Source organism: Heptranchias perlo, chromosome 8 (assembly GCF_035084215.1).
Source record: "Heptranchias perlo isolate sHepPer1 chromosome 8, sHepPer1.hap1, whole genome shotgun sequence".
NCBI lineage: Eukaryota > Metazoa > Chordata > Chondrichthyes > Hexanchiformes > Hexanchidae > Heptranchias > Heptranchias perlo.
In genome coordinates, this window is record NC_090332.1 from 7,674,362 (window position 1) to 7,697,046 (window position 22,685).

A 22,685-nucleotide genomic window follows, 5' to 3' on the forward strand; every position below is an offset into this window, starting at 1 on the left:
TGAGGAGAGGGTAGAAAGAGATGTGCAAGTGGTCGTTGTACATTGGGGAAATGACAACATGTTGCATTTTGGGATTTTTTGACCAATTTTTCACAGAAAGTATTTGGAAATTAGTTATATTGAAGTGATTGTATTTAAGTTAAATTGAATCCACAAAGACTTAAAATTTAGCATGCAGATAGATCTAACCATCCTCACTGTCTTCTATAATGACTGGGGACAATAGGTAATTCATTATTTCATTTCAGACTTACAGCAGGAATTCACGCTGAAGGTTGGGAAGGGCTGAAGTCAGACATACCCAGTATGAGGCAGTCTGGTAAGGATCCATTCTTGAGGAGGCGTTAGCTGGTTGAAGGGACAGCCGCCGCGTCCCCCACCACACTCCCCCCCAAACTTCCTGTGCCCAGGGGTGGAAAAAGGAGTGGAAAATTCTTGTGCAGTTACAAAAAAAGCTGCCGAGTGAAGGAAGGAAGAAGGCAAGTCTCCATTAAGAAGAAAGCTGGCCTAGGCTCAGATAGCTGGTGAGGTTGAAGAGAAAAAGATTGTCCAAGAAAAGTGAATGCTGTTTATCCCACTAAAGGGTCAGCATGCCATTTTAACAATTATATTTCTTATTTACGAGGAGGGACTGAAGCAATGTTGTATTAAGGTGAAATTGGCTATAACTGTTATTCTGTGCATTGAATAAAATGGCTAATGATTCATATCCATTCTGGTCTCACTAAAGCTTAAGTCAGTCCACTTACTGAACGATTGGAGAAGCACATGTGAGGGCACACGTAACGGACACAATAACACAAGGGGGTCCCATTGTTGCACTCCTGAATTACGCTATTTTATAATTAGATTCTGGGTAGCACAGGTAAACTCCTGAACATAAGAAATATATTCTTACTTGAGTGACTAGCACCACTGAACCTGAGAGAATATCTGAGGCAGATCAACATTTCTAAGATTGTCACAAAAGTAGGTTTAGAGATCTCGGAAATGGAAAGAAAAGGGATATAAGTTGTATAATAGTGTAAATAATACCAAGCAGCAGGCCTTCCATATTTCTGCAGCTTGCCAGTTGGCTATGAAGCCCTCCAGCAGTATTAGTCCCTCAACTAAGGAAATACTTTGTAGCAGAGCAAATTTACAACTAACAGAGAGACACAGATATCACGCCAGGGGCAAATGCGGCAACAAAATACATTAAACAGGTACATCACAGGCACCAAGAAAGTTAGTTCATTTGCTTTTAATCTACCTTGCAGTCATTCTTTCATTGTGCTTAAAATAAAACAATATTTGTTAGAAACCTGAACTAACAAAAAGGGGGGTGTTTAACTGGCAGCAGTTTTCAGGTAGGCGGGGGAAGTGGGGGGGGGGGGGGGGTGGGGCAGGTGAGGGGCAGGCGGGGTGGTTGGGGAGGGGGTGCAGGTGACATGCCCGCCCAACATCACCGGTATGAGGCCCAGATGCTATAACACCGGGCCTCCTCAGCATTTGATTGCTGGGCTGCACACCCAATTGTGTCAGTGAGGGGCAGCCCGCTTACTTGGAGGACAGGATTTCCTGCTGGCCACCCGATGGCGTGAATGCTCCTCTTTAAGGGAAGTTGCATTCACATCGCTGAATTTTGTCCGTGGCCTGGTCATATTTCTCAAATAACAATTAGTTCCAAACTTAACGAATAGTGGTGTATTCATTTCTTTTATGTACAAGTCTGGCTACAAATAACTTTGTTGTTTTGCTGCGTAGGACAGAATTCCACTGTTTGTAGTGCAGTCCTCCCACACTATTGCACAGGTATACTTCAGCAACCTCCATACTAGTAATTCTGCACCTCACCCAGTGCCAGCCTCTACCTCCATCTGACCACTGTCCCTCTGTTCTGTGCCTCAATGCCTTGCTGCCATTCCTTGCTCTACCACCCATCCCCGGTTTCCCATCCTTGCTCTTGACCAGCATTCCCTACCTCAGGTCTTCAATACCAGCCTCAATGGGTCTTTCTGTCTCTCAACCTATTCTCTTCCGTTTTCTAATGTGAATCCTCTGTTTCCTGGAGGTCAAGTACAGCATTGCACAAACAATTCATTGGACATCCGGCCTGTTGTGATTCACATCTCTAGCTGCATTAGTGCTAGCAAATTTGCAACAAACAATACAATGCTGAATAAAAAGTATCCTTATTTGTTTAAATTTCAGTCTTCATACTTGTGATATAAATCAAATAAGTGACTGTGTTGCAGTGAATTATGGAAAATTAAATCATGAGAAACTGGATAAAATAAATCATATGCCATTGGGCATATGAATGATATCATTCACTTATTTACCTTTGAGAAAATCACTGTGCATTTTCTTCATTCTCTCTGTATAAAGTTGCTTAGAAATGGTACCAACATTTTTTTGCTGTTAATCTGGGTTGCAGAAGTAAAATGATTAGTTAAGTATTTTACTCCATGACTTCAGATTTGTTGGACAAATAGTTCATTTATTAAACAGTTCACTTCTCAGAAAAGAATGTTGTAATGAAAAGTTTAGGACAAAAAAAGTACTATATTTGTTGGCTCAACTGCATGAGGAACAGAAATGTGCTTTTTGACATAAGACACATTTTTGATTCATTAAATCAACATTATTGCCATTAAAAAATCAGTTTGTGCACAGAAAGAATACTTGGTCTCACCTTTTCCCATTCCACATCAGCACTATGGAATGCAAAGTTAGTTTTTTCACTGTCATTGCTACTGCCCATCATTTTACTAAGTCCAGGTGATAGATGCAGCTGTGCCTAACACTGTCTGTCAAGAACCGAGCCAAGTTGCATGATTTTGTTTGAAGACTAAACTGCTGCCATAACTGCATGAAAACTTCCCAGATGCTCCTTACAGAATCTCAACTAGAAAGATCGTGGCTAATCACTCATTATTAAGTATCACAGAATAAACTCAAGCCTGTAATCCTTTGTTCATACACTGTGCTTGACTCAATGAAAACTCCCGGAATACTATGCATTGTTCTAAATATATGTAATTTTTTATTTTCCAAATTAGAGGGTTCAATTTTAACAGAGAAGTTATGTTAAACTAGTATAGAACCTTGGTTAAACCACACTTAGAGTACTGTGCACAGTTCTGGTCTCCATCTTACAAAATGGATATAGAGGTACTAGAGAAGGTGCAAAAATGGATGATACAAGAACTGAGAGGCTATAACTATCAGGAGAGGCTGAACAGTTTGGAGCTCTTTTCTCTAGAAAAGAGAAGGCTGAGGGTGGCCTAATAGAGGTCTTTAAAATTATAAAGGAGTTTGATAGGGTAGATGTAGAGAAGATGTTTCCACTTGTTGGGGAGTCCAAAACCAGGGGTCATAAATATAAGATAGTCACTAATAATTCCAATAAGAAATTCAGGAGAAACTTCTTTACACAGAATGTGGAACTCGCTACCACATGAAGTAGTTGAGGTGAATAGCATAGAAGCATTTAAGGGGAAGCTAGATAAGTACATGAGGGAGAAAGGAGTAGAAGGGTATGCTGATACAATTAGATGAAGTAGGGTGGGAGGACACTCATGTGGAGTGTAAACACCGGCATAGACCTGATGGGCCGAATGTCCTGTTTCTGTGCTGTAATTTCGATGAAACCCACCCCGCCCAGCGGGAATGGGGCAGGGGCAGCCTTTAAAATGGAGCATTCTATCTCACCACCCCATTCCTGCTGGAATCCTGGCAACCTATTTTAACTGCTCACTGCAGTTAGGTGGCTGAGGCATCCAATGCAAGCAGGCTGGGGTCTCATGAATTGTTCCAAATCGGGGTCCTATTACGTCAATGGGCCTCCAATTGCATTTTAACCTGGGCCAAAGCGGGGAAGCCGCTACGGCTTTCCCACCAGGTGAAGGCAGGTCAGCAGCTGTCAGGAAGGATGATGAGGCTCTCTGAGCTAAGTGAATAGCTTTTCTTTGTGGGGCCAGGAGGAGCAGCATTGCTCTACCGGGTCCCACAAGGAAAGACGTGGTCTTCCCTGCCTCGTTTTGGGCAGGCAGTTGACTGACATCATGCAGGTGAGGCCCGGGAGTTAAAATACCTCAGGCCTCAAAATTTAGGCCTGCAAATACGTTTTGCATCGCTCCGCACCCCCCACTCCTGCCCCCCCCCCCCACCCGAAACCAGCTGGGGGTTAAAATCGATGCCAGAATGTAGAAAAGCACTGAACAAGAATGTTACTTTACCTGAAAGTACTAATTGCAGTATCTTGTTGACCATTTCCTATTTATTCATCAGAGTAAGGGTCATAGTTCTGAATACATCAGAAATTTTCATGTTACTTTTCAAAAGAAAATCTCCAACTTGAAACAGGCACTACAAAACTTCAAATCTAAGGTTGCGTGTATGTCACTATAAATGTGTTACAATCATTAGAATTACAAACAATCTACTTACCTTTTGAATACCGGATGGCCTTTGCCACTTTAAACACACACATATAAGCCTAGAAATTATTGTTGATGGTACATGCAGACAAACATTTAACCACGTGTCTACTTTCTCTCTCTTTTTCCAGTAGAGTATGCCCGTGAATATAACTTGACATTGAGTTTCTCTAATTGTAACTTTTCTCAGCAAACATGTAGTAACATCTCCATGCAGTGTGATTGATTCCTTATTTTCCATTCATTACCTGAATGTCATCAGTCAAGGTTTGACTAGCTGCAGTGATAAGTGGGGCGGATCGAGCAGGGTGTATTTCCTGGCTCTGTGACAACTTTGTGTCAATGGGAGTGGTGATCTGCTGACTCATTCCAACCACATGTTTGTTCAATTTTACAGATCCATTCTGGATTGAACCCTGAAATTATTCAGATGCAGTCAGGAAGGAGCCCTGCAGAACATCAAATTCGGTCTGAATGGAGGCCTGAAATGTTTCCATCCAATTACAGTATTATTGATTGCAATGCTGCACTATGAATGCTATCACACATCAATGACATGGAGTGCGCTGAGAGTGAAGGTTAGCAACCAACAGCTGGCTCAGAATTGGAACTAAAATTTCACATAAAATTGAAATATTAGATACTGCAAAATTTTGCGCAAAAGGGAGTGATTTGCAGAGTGTAATCTAATCTCAAGCTTCAGATGACATTTAGAGCCTGTTCAAGCTTTGTTTTTGCACTTCAGGATATCATTTTGAACCTCTTAGCTAGTTTTGCAGCCTAGAAATCACTACCTTATGTCTGTTATAATCTATTTAATAGGGAATAGGTTCAATACTAGCAATAAAATAACTTTTATTATGAATCCTTTGCTTTAACCATAAAAGGAAACGGAGTGAGCCAGCTTTCCTTACTCCACAATGTAAATTGGCTCGTTCAGATCTCAAGCATTGTGATAGAGTAAATGGGTATCTACTGCACCTCCTGATTAAAATACTATAACGTTTGGCTGCGGACTTCATTTTGCAGAAAACTAATCAGTGTATGGTTGTCTCCACTTCATGGTGTGGAGCAGAGTGATTACCTTGATGGCCTGAACAAAGTCAGAGTGGCAGCCTTCAATACTATCAGAATATTGGTAGACAATGGAATTGTAGTAGAAACATAGAAACAGGAGTAGGTCATTCAGCCCCTTGAGCCTGTTCTGCCATTCAATTAGATCATGGCTGATCTGTATCTTAACTCCATCTACTCGCCTTGGTTCCATAACCCTTAATACTCTTGCTGCAGAACTGGAATTTTGTGGCATATCCAACAAACTGTTCAATTTGATGTGTGGCTTCCTTGGAGGATGCAAGCAGAGTCAGGACAAATCGGCATTAGTTCTTGAAAAAAACAGGTTGACACCTGAATAAGTCCCCAAGTGAAGTTTGCTTTGCCTCATGATATTACTTCTTTTCACAGATAACTTGCTGGGCACCATCAAAATAAAAATAATCTTTACCATAAGGAAAGGATTAGGCTCAGCCCATGTGTATAGACTATTCGAGCTAGATAGGTTAGGGAGGGCCAGGGAACGTATATATAAGTTACGCAACCATAGAGCAAGGTAAGGTGTTACAAGGTACTTTTTTTTTTGCAAAGTTGTGGACCTCTGGAACAAGTTGCCAGCACATGGATTGATTGTGGATTCACTCCAAGCATTCAAAATGGAGCTGGATGAGTTCCTGAAAGTGGTCGACAAAACTGCATATAGAAGGTAAATGGGTAAATGAGGGATGTGTCTCTCAGTCACTATGGTCTCCTGGAATTTGTTTGATCACCTTTGGGAGTTGGACAGAAACTGGCCGAAGTTATTTTCCTCTGGCATTTTTCCTCTTGCAAGAGATTGCGTGGCTAATGGGTGACGGAGGGGTGGATTGATATGATGGTGTGCAGAAGTTACACCATGACAGTATAGGGCAAGCTTAATGGTTCAACTGGTCTTCACCTTTTTCATACACTCGTAAAAGTAATGCTGTTCTCTTTGATGATGATGCCACCCTCCACAGAATGGTTAGATCATCACCTGAAAGAAAAGCAGTGTCTAAATCACTGCAAACAGGAAAAAACAGAATTGGATAGTCATGAACTTCTTAGTGAGAAGCCCAAGTAAATAACTCCATCAAGAAAGACTGACTGTGACATTGGTGGCTAGAACAGCTGGTAGAACACTGTGAAACAGCCAAGAGAGCTGGGTCTTTCTTGTTACCATCAATAACTTTAGTATTTTGCAAAGCTTCCATCTGACCAGTGATGGAATATTATAGCTCTGTTTGGCAAGGCTGAAGATCAAACCCATCTCTTGCTTTAAGACTTGGTGCAATCCAAAGCCATGAAGACAGATGGCCAGATTGAGGATGGCTATACTTCATGCCACAATGTGTCCTCTACAGCAATGCAGGAATGTGGCTGGATTATCAGTCATCCCTCCACTGCAGCAGCATCGCAGGAATTTTCTGGTGCTTAAGCCAGGCATCACGTTTACCCTAGAAACACAAGAACTGCTGCGGCTACAAATCAGCAGTCTGCATCCATACAAAACGTCTAGATGGAATACCAGTGATGATGCATTACACATGGTTCCTATCTGCGGAACCATCTCCTAGACAATGCCGTCATTTGATGAGCCAAAGTTGTCGGAGCCTGTAGTGGCCCATGGGAGCTTTGAGTTTGTTCCAGGCACAAATTCCCCGCTTCTTTCTTCTTGCTGTCAGTAACCATCAGGATCAATTATGTGAGAAAAGCTATGCTCGTTGCAGTTGCCTCCAGGTGCAGCCTGTTGATATGTCACATATGTCTAACTACTTTTCTAAATTTTATTTGATAGTAATAATATCCATGAATAAAGATGTATAGCAATAAATTAATTTGTTCCTGCTACGTTAATCATTAAAAAATTCAAAGGAGACTAAGAGGTCTCAAATTTACTGCCTGAACCATAGGTATCTAGAAAGTGCCATGTTCAATCCCTGGCCTGTCCTGAGTTAGCTGAACCCAACTGGAGCAGCAAGAAGAGAGGTATATTTGATTGTAATGCCCCTAGATCAGGGAAGAGAAAATTGTCCAAGTTTCCCATCAATGAGTAGTGGCACTTACTGGAAGTGCATATGTGTGGGAGCTTAACGAGGACAGGATGCAGCTAGTATGTGATGTCCTCATCCATCAGATAGATTGCCACAACTCACTGTCGACACTCACATATGAATAATGGCCACGTGGGTGAGGTAAAGCAGGGTGACTGCTACCTGTAGAAAACTGTATCCAGGAGAGGATGTGAACAACTTCAGGGGAGCAAGAAAAGAGAGAAGATTGGAGGAGGAAACTTCTCTCCTTTTTTCTCTTCTTACTTTTCTTTCAATTTTCTTCTTTCTTAATTTCTTCATAAATCATCTTCAAATTTATGACAATAGACTGTTGTAAGAAACAAGAACGTTTCTGTGGGTCGAAATTAATTCTTTAGTTCTTAGTTAACATGTGAAGGGAAATGAACACTCCACGGAGTCCATGGCTGATGTAATGTGCAATCTGCAATATGCTTTTGCTGACTGTCTAGGTTTCAGAAAATTATGGTGATGCATAACCGATTTATCGTACAGCTGGAAAGCTTCAATTAGAAAAACCTTCGAGACCTTTAAAAAAGCAAATAAAAAGCATTCAAGAGAGGTACGAGCAAACGGAACTCTATTAATTTAAGTCGATACAAAGGGACAAGTTTGAAGATAACAGCAAAATCTCTCGTGTAAATATTTAATTACTCGAAAGCGATAAGAGTGTCTTTTTGCAGAACAATAACAACAACTTGCATTTATATAGCGCTTTAACATAGTAAAACGTCCCAAGGCACTTCACATCAGCTTTATAAAACAAAATTTGACACCGAACCACATAAGGAGATATTAGGACAGGTGACCAAATGCTTGGTCAAAGAGGTAGGTTTTAAGGAGTATCGTAAAGGAGGAGAGAGAGGTGAAAAGGCAGAGAGGTTTAGGGAGGGAATTCCAGAGCTTAGGGCCTAGGCAGCTGAAGGCACAGCCGCCAATGGTGGAGGAGCAAAGAAAATCGGGGATGTGCAAGATGCCAGAATTGGAGGAAGGAAGCCTTTATCATGGCAAACTCAAAACTCTCGGTCAGATTCGCCAGGTGAAAATATGTCTGCAGTTATAATGATAACTTACATTTTTGGAAACCCCAAGCATCTCAAACTACGTATTTTAACAAGGGTATAATTTGACCATGATAAATGTATAATTAACACCCATCAATGACAAATGAGTAGAGGAATGAGATGACACTAAAGGGCTAAAACACCAGCAGCTGGAGGGCTGTAAACAGCCTTTGGCATAGTACTAGAATTCTGGTGCCCAGCAATAAGATTTAAAGTAAAGATATATTTAACTTTTTAAACTTTCAGGCAAGTGTATAATATTTTATGTTTCATCCTGAGGCATTTATTGCACAAGATAAATCCGTCCCTAAATGCTATTCATCAATTTCTTTGCTAAGTGCTTTAGGGACCTAAATAACCTTTTAAGAAGGAAGTAGGCTTATTTTGATTCTGTTTACAGAACCATCCACAAAATGGTAAGGTGTTTCTAGCACTAGATGTCCTCTTTCAGGACACGTAGGAAAGAAAGGGTGCACTCGTCACCAAGTACGTAATACCCCTGGCACCCTAACTAAATGTAAATCTGGCATGATGCTTGTAGTTGCACCATATACAATGGAAATGGAATTATTTTAAAATAATAAAAAGTTGTTGTATTCGAGCTACCCTGACGGCTGACTTTGAGTAAGATTTTAGGAATCAGTCTCAGCACACTGGCTACGACGATTAATCAATTAATGACACGCAAGCAATCCTATCTGCAGATAAAGGAGGCTGAATATTCGTTCCTGTGAAATCATGTTCACCAATAAAGCTGAAATGACTGCAAGCGGGTGAAACTGAAAATTTGGATTTAGTGGAGTGGAGGACCCCAGAAAAATGGAGACAGCCTCAGTGACGGCAACATTGGGGCGGTGTCCTTCCATGGCGTTTTCAGGGCGATATTGCTCCGTTTCCACTGGGCAGGAGGCTTCAAAAATCACCCTGTGATTCACTTCCACTTACAGTTTGGGCGTACAAATACAATAGCAAGCAACATGACCGGGCACCTTCAAAAGCTACAGAGAAACTGCCATGGTAGGCACCTAATATTATAATGTTTCTTCATGTTAACCCAAAGTAAGGTGCCAGTGACGAGCAGGAGGAAGAAAGATGCCCTACCAATCACATCTTCGCCCTGCGTCATCATTGACCCTCTCAGCTTACCAGCCCTGAGAAATTCACCCTGGAGGATGTAGGTAGTTCTAATAAATGTTTCTCACTGGGTGAGACACGGCACATGAGGGGGCTGGAGAAATCAGAAATGCAAGTGGGTTCTGACAGTGGGGATCGGAGGCTCTGCAGAAGTCAGCCACTGCTCCAGAACCAGCAGACTCAGATCTCAAGGGACCTGCACTGCAAAGAAAAGCGCTGGGTGAGTACAACATGTGGAGGCAATGAGAGTCATCTTGGAGGACCTGAGACAGATGGCAAGGTTAATGGTGGATTCCAACGCTATCTTCTGAGCCAATATTGAGAAGGATTCAACATACTACAGTGCTACCTGGACTGAGTGTCAGTACCAGGAATATCTACATCCATTTCTCCTAACAAAGAGGTCTCCAGACCAATCATTACATGCCACATGGATGCTTTAACCATGGTTCGTCAGGCCTTGGAGATCATTTGGAAAGAACAAGAGTAAGCGACTTCCAGGTCTACAGGATCTAAGGAGCACCATCAGATCTATCTACCTGCTGATCAGCGGAAACTCCTTCCACAGAACCACCTAGTGGCCAGACCTTGCAATTAACTATATTGGGACACCTGGCATAACAAAACTGAATACTTACTTTTCCTGTCATTTTCATTCCCAACTGCAAAATAATTCCTTCATTCCTCTTGTGAATAATGAAACAAACTTATTCCATAACAAAACTAGTCTTCAATAATTGAAATTTCTGCTCTGCTTTTAACCGTCACCAAGGTTGTTTCATTTTTGTGACTAAAATATGTATATCATAAAACATAACAGATTGCATAGAGTAGACAAATTATGTAATTTTATCTTGGGGTTTAGGTGCTATCCTAAACCAGTGTATTAAATTGCAGCTTATGACTCACTGAATAACATCCATAACTCTTTATGCCGTTGCATTTCTCCAATATTATTTTGAGAAATTAATGCCCACAGTAGTAATAAAAACAAGACAATTGGTAATGCCTCTTACTGGTTATGTCTCATTGATAGAACTTGGTTCACTACAAACTTTAGCTACAATCACATAGGCAATCAAATAAAAAGCTAGTTATATGTATGTTGCTGATTTTAATTCTGCCTTTTAATTTTATATCGCTCAATCATAGATGATAGAATCATACAGCGCAGAAGAAGGCCAATCGGCCCATCATTCCTGTGCTGGCTCTTTGAAAGAGCTATCCACTAGTCCCACTCCCCTGCTCTTTTCCCATAGCCGTGCAATTTTTTCCCCTTCAAGTATTTATCCAATTCCCTATTGAATCTGCTTCCACCACCTTTTCAGGCAGCGCATTCCAGGAGATAGAAAGTCCTTTGCGAGAAATTCCTCCGAGCTGCTCCCGATCCACTGGCAATACTTCAAAGTGACGCCAGTGGAGCGGGAGCAGCTCTGAAGAATTTCCCGGCCTATTTATCACTATTCCGTTAACAGGTTTGGTTGAAATTTCTCGGTTCGTTATTTTAATGAAGTTGTTAACCTACATCTTTTAGAAATGTGAGGGGATTGAAAAATGCCTCCATTTCACTGTAACAATCACATAAACAACTTAAAAATTCGATTTGGCAACACAGAGCACCAATACATATCTAGAAAAGCCCCCAGTGTCTCCACAAGAAACAAGAGAAAATATTGTCAATTTTCAGTTGTGGAGTATCACCTGCATCCGATGTCCTTCAGCTATTTTTTCCAATTTCAGTTATTACTAATGAGAAATAAAATTCTGCCATTAGAGTAGTTGGAGGAAACAACAACATTCAATTAGAAGCAGATAACAATATGTGTTGCTAGAGATCATATGATAGTTTATACTGAGTGCTCCATCCCTAATTTATACAACATTGCATACTCGCACTGTAGCCATGCATTAAATTCATCCGCAAAATTAAGAAACATCTTCAGCACAACAATTGTGGAATTCCCAACTAAAAAGCACTACCTACAGTTAACAATGTTACGCACACAAAGGGGGTGATTTTAAACTCCAAGAACGGGTGGGTTGGGGGCGGGTGAGAGTTGAAAATAGTTGTTTTTTGGGTCGCGACTGCAACCCGGCTTTATTTCCAGGTTTAACATTGGCGCGTAAAAGCACAGGCTTCCCACTGGGAATGCAAAGTCTGAAAATTTTGCAGTTGTGACCCAAAAAAACAACTATTTTCAGCTCCCACCTGCCCCCAACCCACCCATTCCTGGGGTTTAAAATCACCCCCAAAATATCTAGGAATCATCTATTTTAGGTGTAGGTCCCTGAAAGTGAACTCAGGATAACACAAAATCTAGTCTGACACTTCAGTACAGTACTGAGGAAGTGGAGGTCACATCTTTCGGATGAGACATTAAACCAAGGCCCGTCTGCCCTCTCGGTTGGACGTGAAAGATCGCATGATACTATTCAAAGAAGAGCAGGGGAGTTCTCCCCGTGTCCTGACCAATATTTATCCCTCAACTAACATCATTAAAAAACAGATTAACTGGTCATTATCACATTGCTGTTTGTGGGACCTTGCTGTGCACAAATTGGCTGCCGCGTTTCCTACGTTATAACAGTAACTACACTTCAAAAGTACTTAATTGGTTGCAAAGCGCTTTGTTGACGTCCTGAAGTCATGAAAGATGCTATATAAATGCAAGTCTTTTTTTTTGTTGATTCCACCATGCAGCAAAAAAACCATCACACTGGGGTACAAAAATTAAGCCTGCGTGTCAATAGTCACTCATTCAAGCTCAAATTAATTCCTCTTAAGATTTACATGTGTTGATTGGTTTGTGCCAAACTACAGGGGAATATTATGACTTTCTACAAACTTGGCATTAATTTTGTCTGCTGTTCTAAGATTAGTGCTACGCCCTTGGGAGTGAGAAAATCGAGGCCAAAGCTTAACCACTTTAGAGGGAAAAAAATGGTACCATTTTGCAGCAATCGTTTTCAACCAGCTACCTCTGGTGCATGAAAGCATCCATTCGGTAATTTCAGAAAGATTTCCATTCGCGTGATCTGACACATATTGCAATGTTTAACTGCTTGTTGGAAGAAAAAAAAAGGTGACTGCATTTGACGCATGAAAAATGTAAACTATACCAGGATGTTGCTAATAATTTTCTTGGATTCCTTATAATAATATATTCACCCCGTGTCTATGGTGAGCCAGGAAATAGTGCCCTGTAGGAAGTAAGAGATAGATATATATGAAAAAACAAAATGAACTGTTCACTTAATCCTGCTTACAGCAAAGCACCAGGAACCAATACCACCCATGTGGTAGTTCTCAACCTTAAAACATTAATTGTGAGGAAATTCAAAGGGACATGAACTGTTTCAAAAATAAGAAATGATATTAACTATAAATGCTTAACTTGTTGGAAATTGAGTTCAGGATGTCAGGTGACACTAGAAACTCTTTGATGTCCTCCCACCAAAGAAAGTCTTGGAAAATTAAGCTTTATATTAAACTGTATGGAGGACACAGTCCTGATAGATCAGGGAAATATGAGTTCGATATATCTCAATAGAACATTGCAAAATATACTTCACATAGAGAATTAGATTTTTAATTCAAATTATAAGACATTTTATTAAGTGTAGTGATTTCTGCCAGTCGTGATTTTTCAGTTCCAGAATGCATCATTTTTAATTTTTCCATGGCAGCCTGGCTGTAGAAATGTACCTCCAATTTTCTGCCTTCAACATTTGGATTTCCACTTCAGGCTTTCACATACCTATGTTTTTTTTCCTGCAATACGAGTGAAGGAATATTGCATATACCAATATCTAAAGTTATAAGGCCCATCTAACCACACGCAACAAATGTCAAGCACGTTCTTGAGTCATCAGCCGTTTAAAGGCTGTTTCAGCTTTTGATAGTTTTCTGGTTTTGGCATGTGCACCTCAACAGGAAGAGAAAAAAAAAGTCCACCCATTTAGGAAAATGCCACAAAACTTCCATTGCCTCATTTACACCAACTGGGCACTTGTACAGAGCAGCACATAGCCATAGTCTCACATGTACATGTTACACAGGCAGCATAATGTCACACATGTCAACAGATAGTAGACAACCACTATCAGGGTATTGTGCAGCCATAGGCACACATAGGACAAACATGGCTATAACCACCCAGATAAGAACAGCAGAGTCACACACAGCAGCACACACATACAAGTCTGTTATATAATATATGGTAACCTTTTCATTATTATTCTGGGATTTCTGCATACCTGAAACAACTTGCTTTATAGTTACACTTCCACACTTGTCCCTCCAACCAGAATGATTCCCTTTGTCTCAAATAAAAGCTGCCAGTTCCTCTGAGACTATTATGTGTCAGTAGTCTAAGTACAGATGTGAAAAATAGCAATGCTAGATCATTTAGATAAATGCAGTAAGCAGAGCAACTCCATTTAGTACAGATGAGAAAGCACAATTGGCTCTATTTTAAAGAGAATTTTATCATGGGATCTAAGCACAGCCTCACACATTGGTAACTGGGTTTATGCATCACTAATGGAGAAAGATCATCTATGTTAACAATAATTGCGGCCACAAGGATCTAACTGCTTTAATGACAATCACATTTTGTGAAAGACAAAACTCAGTTCTCACGGGCACAGAAGGATGTCTGTTCGGATATAATTGCAGGCTCCCTTCATAAACCAGTGAATGAGGGAGTGTTCCTTTTCGCAACCTTCTGTTATAAGAAAGTGGAAGTGTGCTATGGCTGCAATGTGAAGACATAAAAACTTAGATTTAGGCCATGCTGTTAAAGGCTCGATCCCAACACAACAAGACAAGTTCCCCAACGTGGCATTAAATATCCAATATTTGAGCATCATTTTTGAGTCGTATAGGATTCCAAAAATAATGGGAAAGTCTGTAATGGACCCAAAGATCTCAATGGCAGGTCAGTGATAGTGACTGAGAAAGCAAAATAACAAACAATGGTAAGTTACTAGGCTACGGCTTGCGGATACATTTTTGAGGCTTATTCCTTTAATATTTGGCACGTAAAAATTTTGAACATATACTTGCAATTTTCATTAATGATGTGTGCTATAAATCTGTGACGATATTTTGATTGCTAAAGAATATATATTTCCCTTATAAGGGAAAGTGTAAAACAAAATTGCTGAGTACGTGCAGTAATTATGCTCTTCATAACAAACTAGATGAAGTAGTGTCTCCTGGGTGGTGGACTGCTCTTCATAATTTACTTGTTGAAATGGTGTTTCCTGGGCACTGAAACAATGCGATACCAGCTGGAACTCTCCAGAACATATGTTGAGAAGACCTAGCAAAGAATTTTGTTCATGAGTACACTGTCAAAACTCAAGGGGGTCGATTTTGACTTTTGGGCAAAGAGCAGGTGGAGTGCACCAGCCGGTCACCCCATACTCGCAGCGAAGAGGTAGCTGTGATTTTGAGGCTGCGGCCTCAGTTATTGGGCCGGCAAGCTGTGGAGTCCTGATACAGTTCGCCGGATCAAGGCTGGCCAATATCGGGCTGCCCTGGCTGCCAGCAAGGTAAGTGCGGGAAGGGAGAGGGGGAGAGGTTGCGATTGCAGAGGGAGGTCCCGGGACAGCAGTGGCCCAGATCATTTTTGTGGGGCCCGGAGGAGCACTCCACAAAAATAATTTCAAACTTACCTTAATGGGTCTCTTCGGTTCCATCACCCGTAGAACTGATTTGAGCATGCACAGGGCACACTTCAACCAGTTCTACCTAAAATAGTAATCGGGGCTCTAGGATTTGTATATTAAAAGGGGCCTACCGCCTGAAACAGGTGCACTGCATTAGGCCCCTTTCAAAATGGCCCTGGCGGTATTTTTGGGTTTAACGGGGTTTGATGCCGCTACCAGGTGAAACAAGTTAAAATCACCTCCATAGATTGAACTCCCCTTTAAGGGAATGCTTTTAGTATGAATAAGATTAAGAAGCAGATTAGCTGATTTGAAACATTGGTTAATAGATGGAGTGAAGTGCATCACAATCAAAATGTATTGATATCTGTAAAATAAATCTTGAATTTGTTTCACTCCTTTTTGAATTACTGTGACAACTGAAAATCCATTTGGCTGACCTAAATCTCTGGGCTCTCACAAATAACAATTTTTTAAATTGCTGTTTTCTGTAGTTTTCCATTACATTCAGTATATTTCAGAAATTATTCAGATTCCACTGAGAATCTCCCTTTCCACCTCTGACTTCCGCTTATAAATGGTACAAAGACATTTATCTTGCAAGACAAGTCAAACTGATAGCCAACAATTCAATTTTACTTTTGTCCAAAAATAGAACTATTTTGTGTTTAGCGTTCTTCACATTTGTAACGCAGGGTGGTCAGATCGCCAGACTCAGAAAGAATGTGCTGCTTTTGTCTCCTTCCCAGCGAGAATACATCAAATAACCTTTGTTTTGCTTTTAACAATAGTTTGTCTTTAGAACAATATTTTTGGAAACCATGTTCTGAGCAGAAAGTGCACCATCTTCACAATTCTTAAATGGTAAAGGTCCTCTGATGTGTTTGGGTTGAAATATTATCTGTTGGAAAATAAATCCTCCAACCGAGAGGAAAATGGAAAGGATACAACGAATTTAAATACAAGGAACTAGGTCAGGGGATAAAGGAAAATGTGTATAGAAGCATGTGAGATGTGGATGGAAGAACAGCTAGAGAAAATGAACTAGACAGAAGCCAGAAGAGCAGAAAAATTCCACAAAAAATGTAAGTCAATAATCAATGAGGGGGGGGGGAATGCAATAAGTGGTTGTATTAAGGACAAAAATTGTTATGGTGAAAATTTTATGTGATAAGGAAGACATCAAAGATTCATCAATTCAAGGTCTGAAGAAAAGCCAAGTAATAGGTTTTTTAAATTCATTTTAAAAAGTACCTGGACCTGCACCTAAAGTGCTGTAAGCTGCAGGGCTATGGATCGGGTGCTGGAAGGTGGGATTAGAATGGGCACCTGGTTGTTCTTCAAGCCGGCGCAGACACGGTGGGTCGAATGGCCCCCTTCCGTGCTGTATCTTTTCTATGGTTCTATGGTTCTATTCTAGAAATGTGGGCATCGCTAGCAAGGCCAACATTTATTGCCCAAACCTAGCTGCCCTTGAGAAGGTGGTGGTGAGCCTTCTTCTTGAACTGCTGCAGTCTCATGTGCTACACTGTGAAAAATCATACTGGAAGAACAAAAATGAAACTGGATTGGCAATTAATTGAAGAACAGTTTAGTTTCAGAAGTGAGAAAGGAACATGCAAAGTCATATTTGGTTTGAGGATGATTTGTGGACTGGCAATGAAAATGAATAGAAAAGTGTATCTCTGAATTTTCCAGAGTTACCAGAAAGTATTTGACAGGGTGAAACATAAAAAATTAACAGATATCGGGATTGATTTCATGTCTGATATGACACATCTGCATGGGGGATAAAGCGGTGTAAAAAGGGAACACCGGGTCTCCACCCCATTTGTGTTAGACTTGCATTAACAGTGAGCCTGTTCAGGAACTTCATTAGAATGTGGGCAGGGATATCCTATGTGCCATTTTCCAATTTCCATGCGTGCAGGATGGCCATTCTTAATTATAACAACAGCTTGCATTAATAGAGCGCTTTAGACACAGAAAAACATCCCAAGGCGCTTCACAGAAATGGAAGGAAAACAAATGCTGAGCCAAAGAAGAAGTTATTAGGAGGGGTGATCAAAGTTTAGTCAAGGAGTGGGTTTTAAAGAAGGGTCATAAAGGAGGGATTTATATTCAAGTGTGCAAATGACACTGTTAGGAGTCACAGTAACTTGTGTGGATTGAAGCAGGAAGTTACAAAAGGACATAGACAGACTGAGTGGGCAAAACTGTGGCAGATGGAGTTCAATGTGGGGAAGTGTGTGGTCATCCGCTTTGAGATCTGAGGAAGACAGATCAGAATATTTTCTTAATGGTGAGAGACTAGGAGCTGTAGAGGAACAAAGGGATTTGGGTGTCCACGTACACAAATCACTAAAAGCTAGTGCACAGGTATAAAAAGTCATCAAAAAAAGCTAATTGAATGTTGGCTTTAATCTCAAGGGAGTTGGAATACAAAAGTAAGAAAGTGATACTTCAGTTGTACAGTTGGTCAGACCCAATCTGGAGTACTGTGTTCAGTTTTGGGCACCGCAACTCAAGAAGGATATATTGGCCTTGGAGGAGGTACAGCGTAGATTTACGGGAATGATACTAGGGCTTAAAAGATTATATTATGAGGACTGGTTGCATAAACTTGATTTGTATTCCCTTGAGTTTAGAAGATTGAGGAATTATCTAATTGAGGTGTTTGAAATTATAAAGGGATTCGATAGGGAAGATATAGAAAAACTATTTCCTCTTATAGGGGAATCCAGAACAAGGGGGCATAATCTTAAAATTAGAACTAGGCCATTTGGGAGTAGAATCAGGATCTAAACTACAATTCCGAACTAAACTACAATCATATGGCTGAAAACCCTGTGCTTTTTTCTCTGTATCCTTGCGTGTGCACATCCTAGTTTGGTTGATGCTGCTGTATCTCTATTAGTGTTATCTTTAATACTCTACTGATAAAAAAAAATTCTCAATAAAGAGTTTAAACAAAATACATGCTCGGCAGTTTGAGAACAAAGTGAACTTCTCAATATAGGATCCCTGCACAGAGCTTATGGGTGGGGGGGTAGGGAGATTTCCCCAGGTCGCTATTTCTAACAAAAATAAATGTATTATTTTTGAACTAGAGGAAATCATCCCCTTAGAAGCTGATAAGATCAGTCTGTTCCTTCAAAACGTAGTATTTTTTCCAGATACAGGAAAACCCTGGGGGTGCGGAATACTTTGATTTGCGCTGTGTGTTGTGATCTTAAAGGAAGAGGGTTATGACGGTAGTGCTTCAAAGTGTAATTCATGTCCTGATGCGTAGACGTGAACTGTGTTAGATAATAAAAAACTTAGACACTTTTGAATAATTGCAAACTTGTGAAATATAATTGGTTTTGAGCAGTAATTTCACTTTTAAGGTTATATAACTGTTGTTGCCCATTTAATTTAGAGAAAGCTGAAAACGTTTAACCTTTCAAATATGTCTCAATTTCTTGAATTCTTTAATTCAATCAAGATATCATGAATTTCCTTTATAGCTCCACTTTTCATCCGTGTATACTGGTTCCTCATGTCCAGATTCTAAGTCAGTAATCTTTTCCACCCAGCTCACCAGTTGCATGCCTAGAATGCCACTGCTATTGATTTATCGCCTAGTTTGTATCAGTCTGCTCTTTGGAATTTCATCTACTGTGCAATCGGGAAATTAATTGTCCACATTTCAAATTGTTTGAAATCCTATCACTCCTTAAGCACAAAAGCAAGTCAAATTTAATGCATGGTTTACTCACAAAAATATTCAACGCCTCTCAGTAAAGATGGATTATGACGTTTACTATTTATTAAAATGATCAAACTCAATAAAGTGGATGAAAATCCACCCTAGAACAGCTTAAGCCGTTTGGGATAAAAGAAAACTGAAATAGCTGCAAGGTAAAGAATCACATATAGCTCCCTGTCATTTTTCAAGATATATGAGGCCAGTCTGGAGTTCTAGTCCTCCCTTGATCTCCTGTAATAAAAAGATCAAAGTGCTAAAAATATTACATTCCATCAAAGTACAAATACAAAAAGCCTGACCAAGTGGGTAGTTAGTCACATGCATGGTTGATATATCAACAGCTATTATTATGTTTAAATTGAAACTATTACAACACTCTTTTCCATTTTTCACAAAATGGCAAGATGTAAAAACATAACTGAGCAATTAAAAAAGGTAATCTGACGCACTAAGCGCAAATTTCCCACAGGTTTTAATTCCCGCTGTGTGTTACTTTTAATGCATGGGGTGACACTTTTGTGTTAAATTCCTGTCTGCGTTAATTTCACGACATAGGCAAAGATGAGGAAAACCATTTGATCCATTTTAGCTTATCCATCCAGAAAGACCAAACAGTTACACCTCCCCATCACAGCCTCCTCTACTCTGTGTGAAGAAGAATTTCCTGGATATTGATCCTAAATTTGCCTTTCATTAATTTAAACTTGTGCCCCCTTGTTCTATTATCATGGTTTGGTTTGAAGTAGTGTTCTGGATCTACATTTTCTATACCATTTACTATCTTAGATATATCTCTATCAGTTCACCTCTCAGTCACCTCCTGTTGTTCTCAAACATTGGTACCAGTTCCTCACTGGTACTTTTCTAGCTGCGTTGCTCACTTTAATTTGGAAATGCCTTAAGTCTCAGTGCTGATTTGTTGCTGCTTTATAAATAGGCAGTTTAAGCCAGTGGAGTAGAAAGATTTGAATATAAAAAAGTTTCATGGCAAAGCCAAAGTGTGATAAAAACTAACAAATCTCCAGTGGCATTGCTCAAAGTAAACTGGATGACACACTGTTTTATAATATGACATAGTATAACACACAATGTATTATTCCACTGCTACGGTGGAGTTATGTTTAAATAACCTGTCTCTTAAAGGGTAGGAAGTGTAACTGCTTTACATAAACACAGCTTAAGCTCAGAGTTTTATTGTTCTTTGGTCATGGAATTTGCATGCATGTCACTCTTAAAATTAGACGCAGCTCCAAATGATTAGCTGGGTTTGTGATCTACCTTACCTGTTTTGTTCACACATTTCACTCCCAACAATTCCCTGTTGGTTACAGCTCTGATTTATTCATGATACCTCCACATGCTCACTTATTTTCTCCAACACAATCTGCATGCTTTGACTTTGTATCAAGTCTTGCTTACAGTGTGAATTATATCTCCAGATGCATGTGTCCCATAACTCAGTTTTACTGAAATTATTTGGTTCCTCTTCCTCCCCCCTCCCTGCCCCACGACCACCCCAGAATTGGTGTTTTCAGTCCACCAGCACAAAAAGCCAGTGTTGGAAATTGCGAACTGGCATTAATTCACTTTTACTTTTGTATGACAGTAAAGTTGGCATAAAATCACCAGCAAGTGGAATATCACCTCCTCACCCTCCCCCCAACCCCACCCCATGTGTTTTTAGATACTATGAGGGAAATTATTTATTTAATTTCCAAAAATTGCTGCCTGTAAAATTTGGTCATGTTACCTTGGGGTGTTTTGTTACATAAAAATGCTATATAAATGTAAGTTGTTGTTTTATCTGCACAGTGGTTGTGCAGATGCAGTTCTCTGGATCAATGACGGGCACAATTACAATAAGCATTCTGTGAAAACAGTACATTGCTGAAGCATTTGGTGTTGTTGTAAAACTCTACTTACACTCTTGTCTTCAGATCCTGTGGCCAGAAATCTCCCGCAGGGGCTCAGGGCAATCCCACAAGGTTGGCAACGGTTTTGGTGTCCTTCATATCGGCGCACAGATCTGAAAGAACATTACTTTCTTTCAGTGCTCTAGTTTGACAAGTATTTCTCTCTTTGATTTCGCTTGTCCTGTTCGGAGCACATTTTTCTCGTTAATTAGGACACCTAAGCTTTCCCTGAGAGATGATTACCAGGAAGGCTAATAAGTGGATTTTACAGCCCAGCACACTTTCATCCCCATATAAATACTTTGCAAATTCTTTGACTAGGGAGATGTACCCCTACTTCTACACCAGCATGCTCACAGCTGAGCAACCTCAGATTCATCGTAAGCCATTCCACCGGAATGATCCTCTCCATTTTGCAAAGTACTCAGAAAGGTTGAAACGTAAGGTCCTGAAGAATGGTCTGGGGGAGGGTGGGGGGGGGGGCTTCCACCATGGTGCGGGGGGGCGTTGGCCGATCGCGGGGGTCCTGTCGGCCAGGTGAGCTTGTTGGGCCTGGGTGAAGTGCTCCTGCTCCTCCGGGCCCACAAGCAGTGCAATAAAGGCACTCACCTCATGGATCCGGCCCTTCCTGCCTGCTTTCACCTGACCTGAATCAGAAGTGATGGGAAACCCAAACAGGTACGGTTAAATTCATTTTAATTTTCCAATACACAGAATATTATGTACCTCAAGTATTTCAATGAGGTACATTGCCCCTTTAAGAAACGGCCCGCTGGCTTCAAATGGCTGCGGGACTTCCTGGTGTCTGCTGTCCGCACGCATACAAACCTGCCTGGGTTAAATCCAAAAGTGGGGGCGTTGGAGTCGGGATACAGTCTGTGAAAAAGCTATTATTTTAACCACAGGTACGGTAGCATAGTGGTTATGTTACTGGACTAGTAATCCAGAGGCCTGGACTAAAATCCAGAGTCATGAGTTCAAATCCTACCAGGGCAGCTGGCGAATTTAAATTTAATTAATTAAAAATTTAATTAAATAAAAATCTGGAATTAAAATACTAGTATCAGTGATGATGGCCATGAAACTACCGGATTGTCGTAAAAACCCATCTGGTTCACTAATGTCCTTTAGGGAAGGAAACCTGCCGTCCTTACCCGGTCTGGCCGATATGTGACTCCAGACCCACAGCAATGTGGTTGATTCTTAATTGCCCTCTGAAATGGCCGAGCAAGCCACTCAGTTGTAAAATCTCGCTACGAAAAGTCATAATAAGAATAAAACCGGACGGACCACCCGGCACCGGACACGACAACGGCAAAACACCAAGCCCAGTCGACCCTGCAAGGTTTCTCCTTACTAACATCTGGGGACTTGTGCCAAAATTGGGAGAGCTGTCCCACAGACTAGTCAAGCAACAGCCTGACCGAGCCATACTGACAGAATCATATCTTTCAGCCAACGTCCCAGACTCTTCCATCACCATCCCTGGGTATGTCCTGTCCCACCGGCAGGACAGACCCACCAGAGGTGGTGGTACAGTGATATACAGTCAGGAGGGAGTGGCCCTGGGAGTCCTCAAC

General features: G+C 40.7%; 1 protein-coding gene across 4 annotated transcripts in view; it reads right to left on the reverse strand.

Annotated features, from left to right (window-relative positions):
• Positions 1–22,685, reverse strand: part of wdr27 (WD repeat domain 27) — a 327,145-nt gene that overhangs the window by 155,676 nt on the left and 148,784 nt on the right. For 3 of the 4 annotated variants that reach the window (XR_010963597.1, XM_067988592.1, XM_067988591.1), the window contains exon 23: positions 21,116–21,218. Coding sequence is in view for 3 of the 4 variants with exons in the window: in XM_067988592.1 (XP_067844693.1) it covers positions 21,116–21,218 (103 nt within the window). In the remaining variant the exon portion in view is untranslated. Of the gene's footprint in view, positions 1–19,222; positions 19,424–21,115; positions 21,219–22,685 lie in introns of those variants that run through there. The other variant, XM_067988594.1, reaches the window with a different exon arrangement.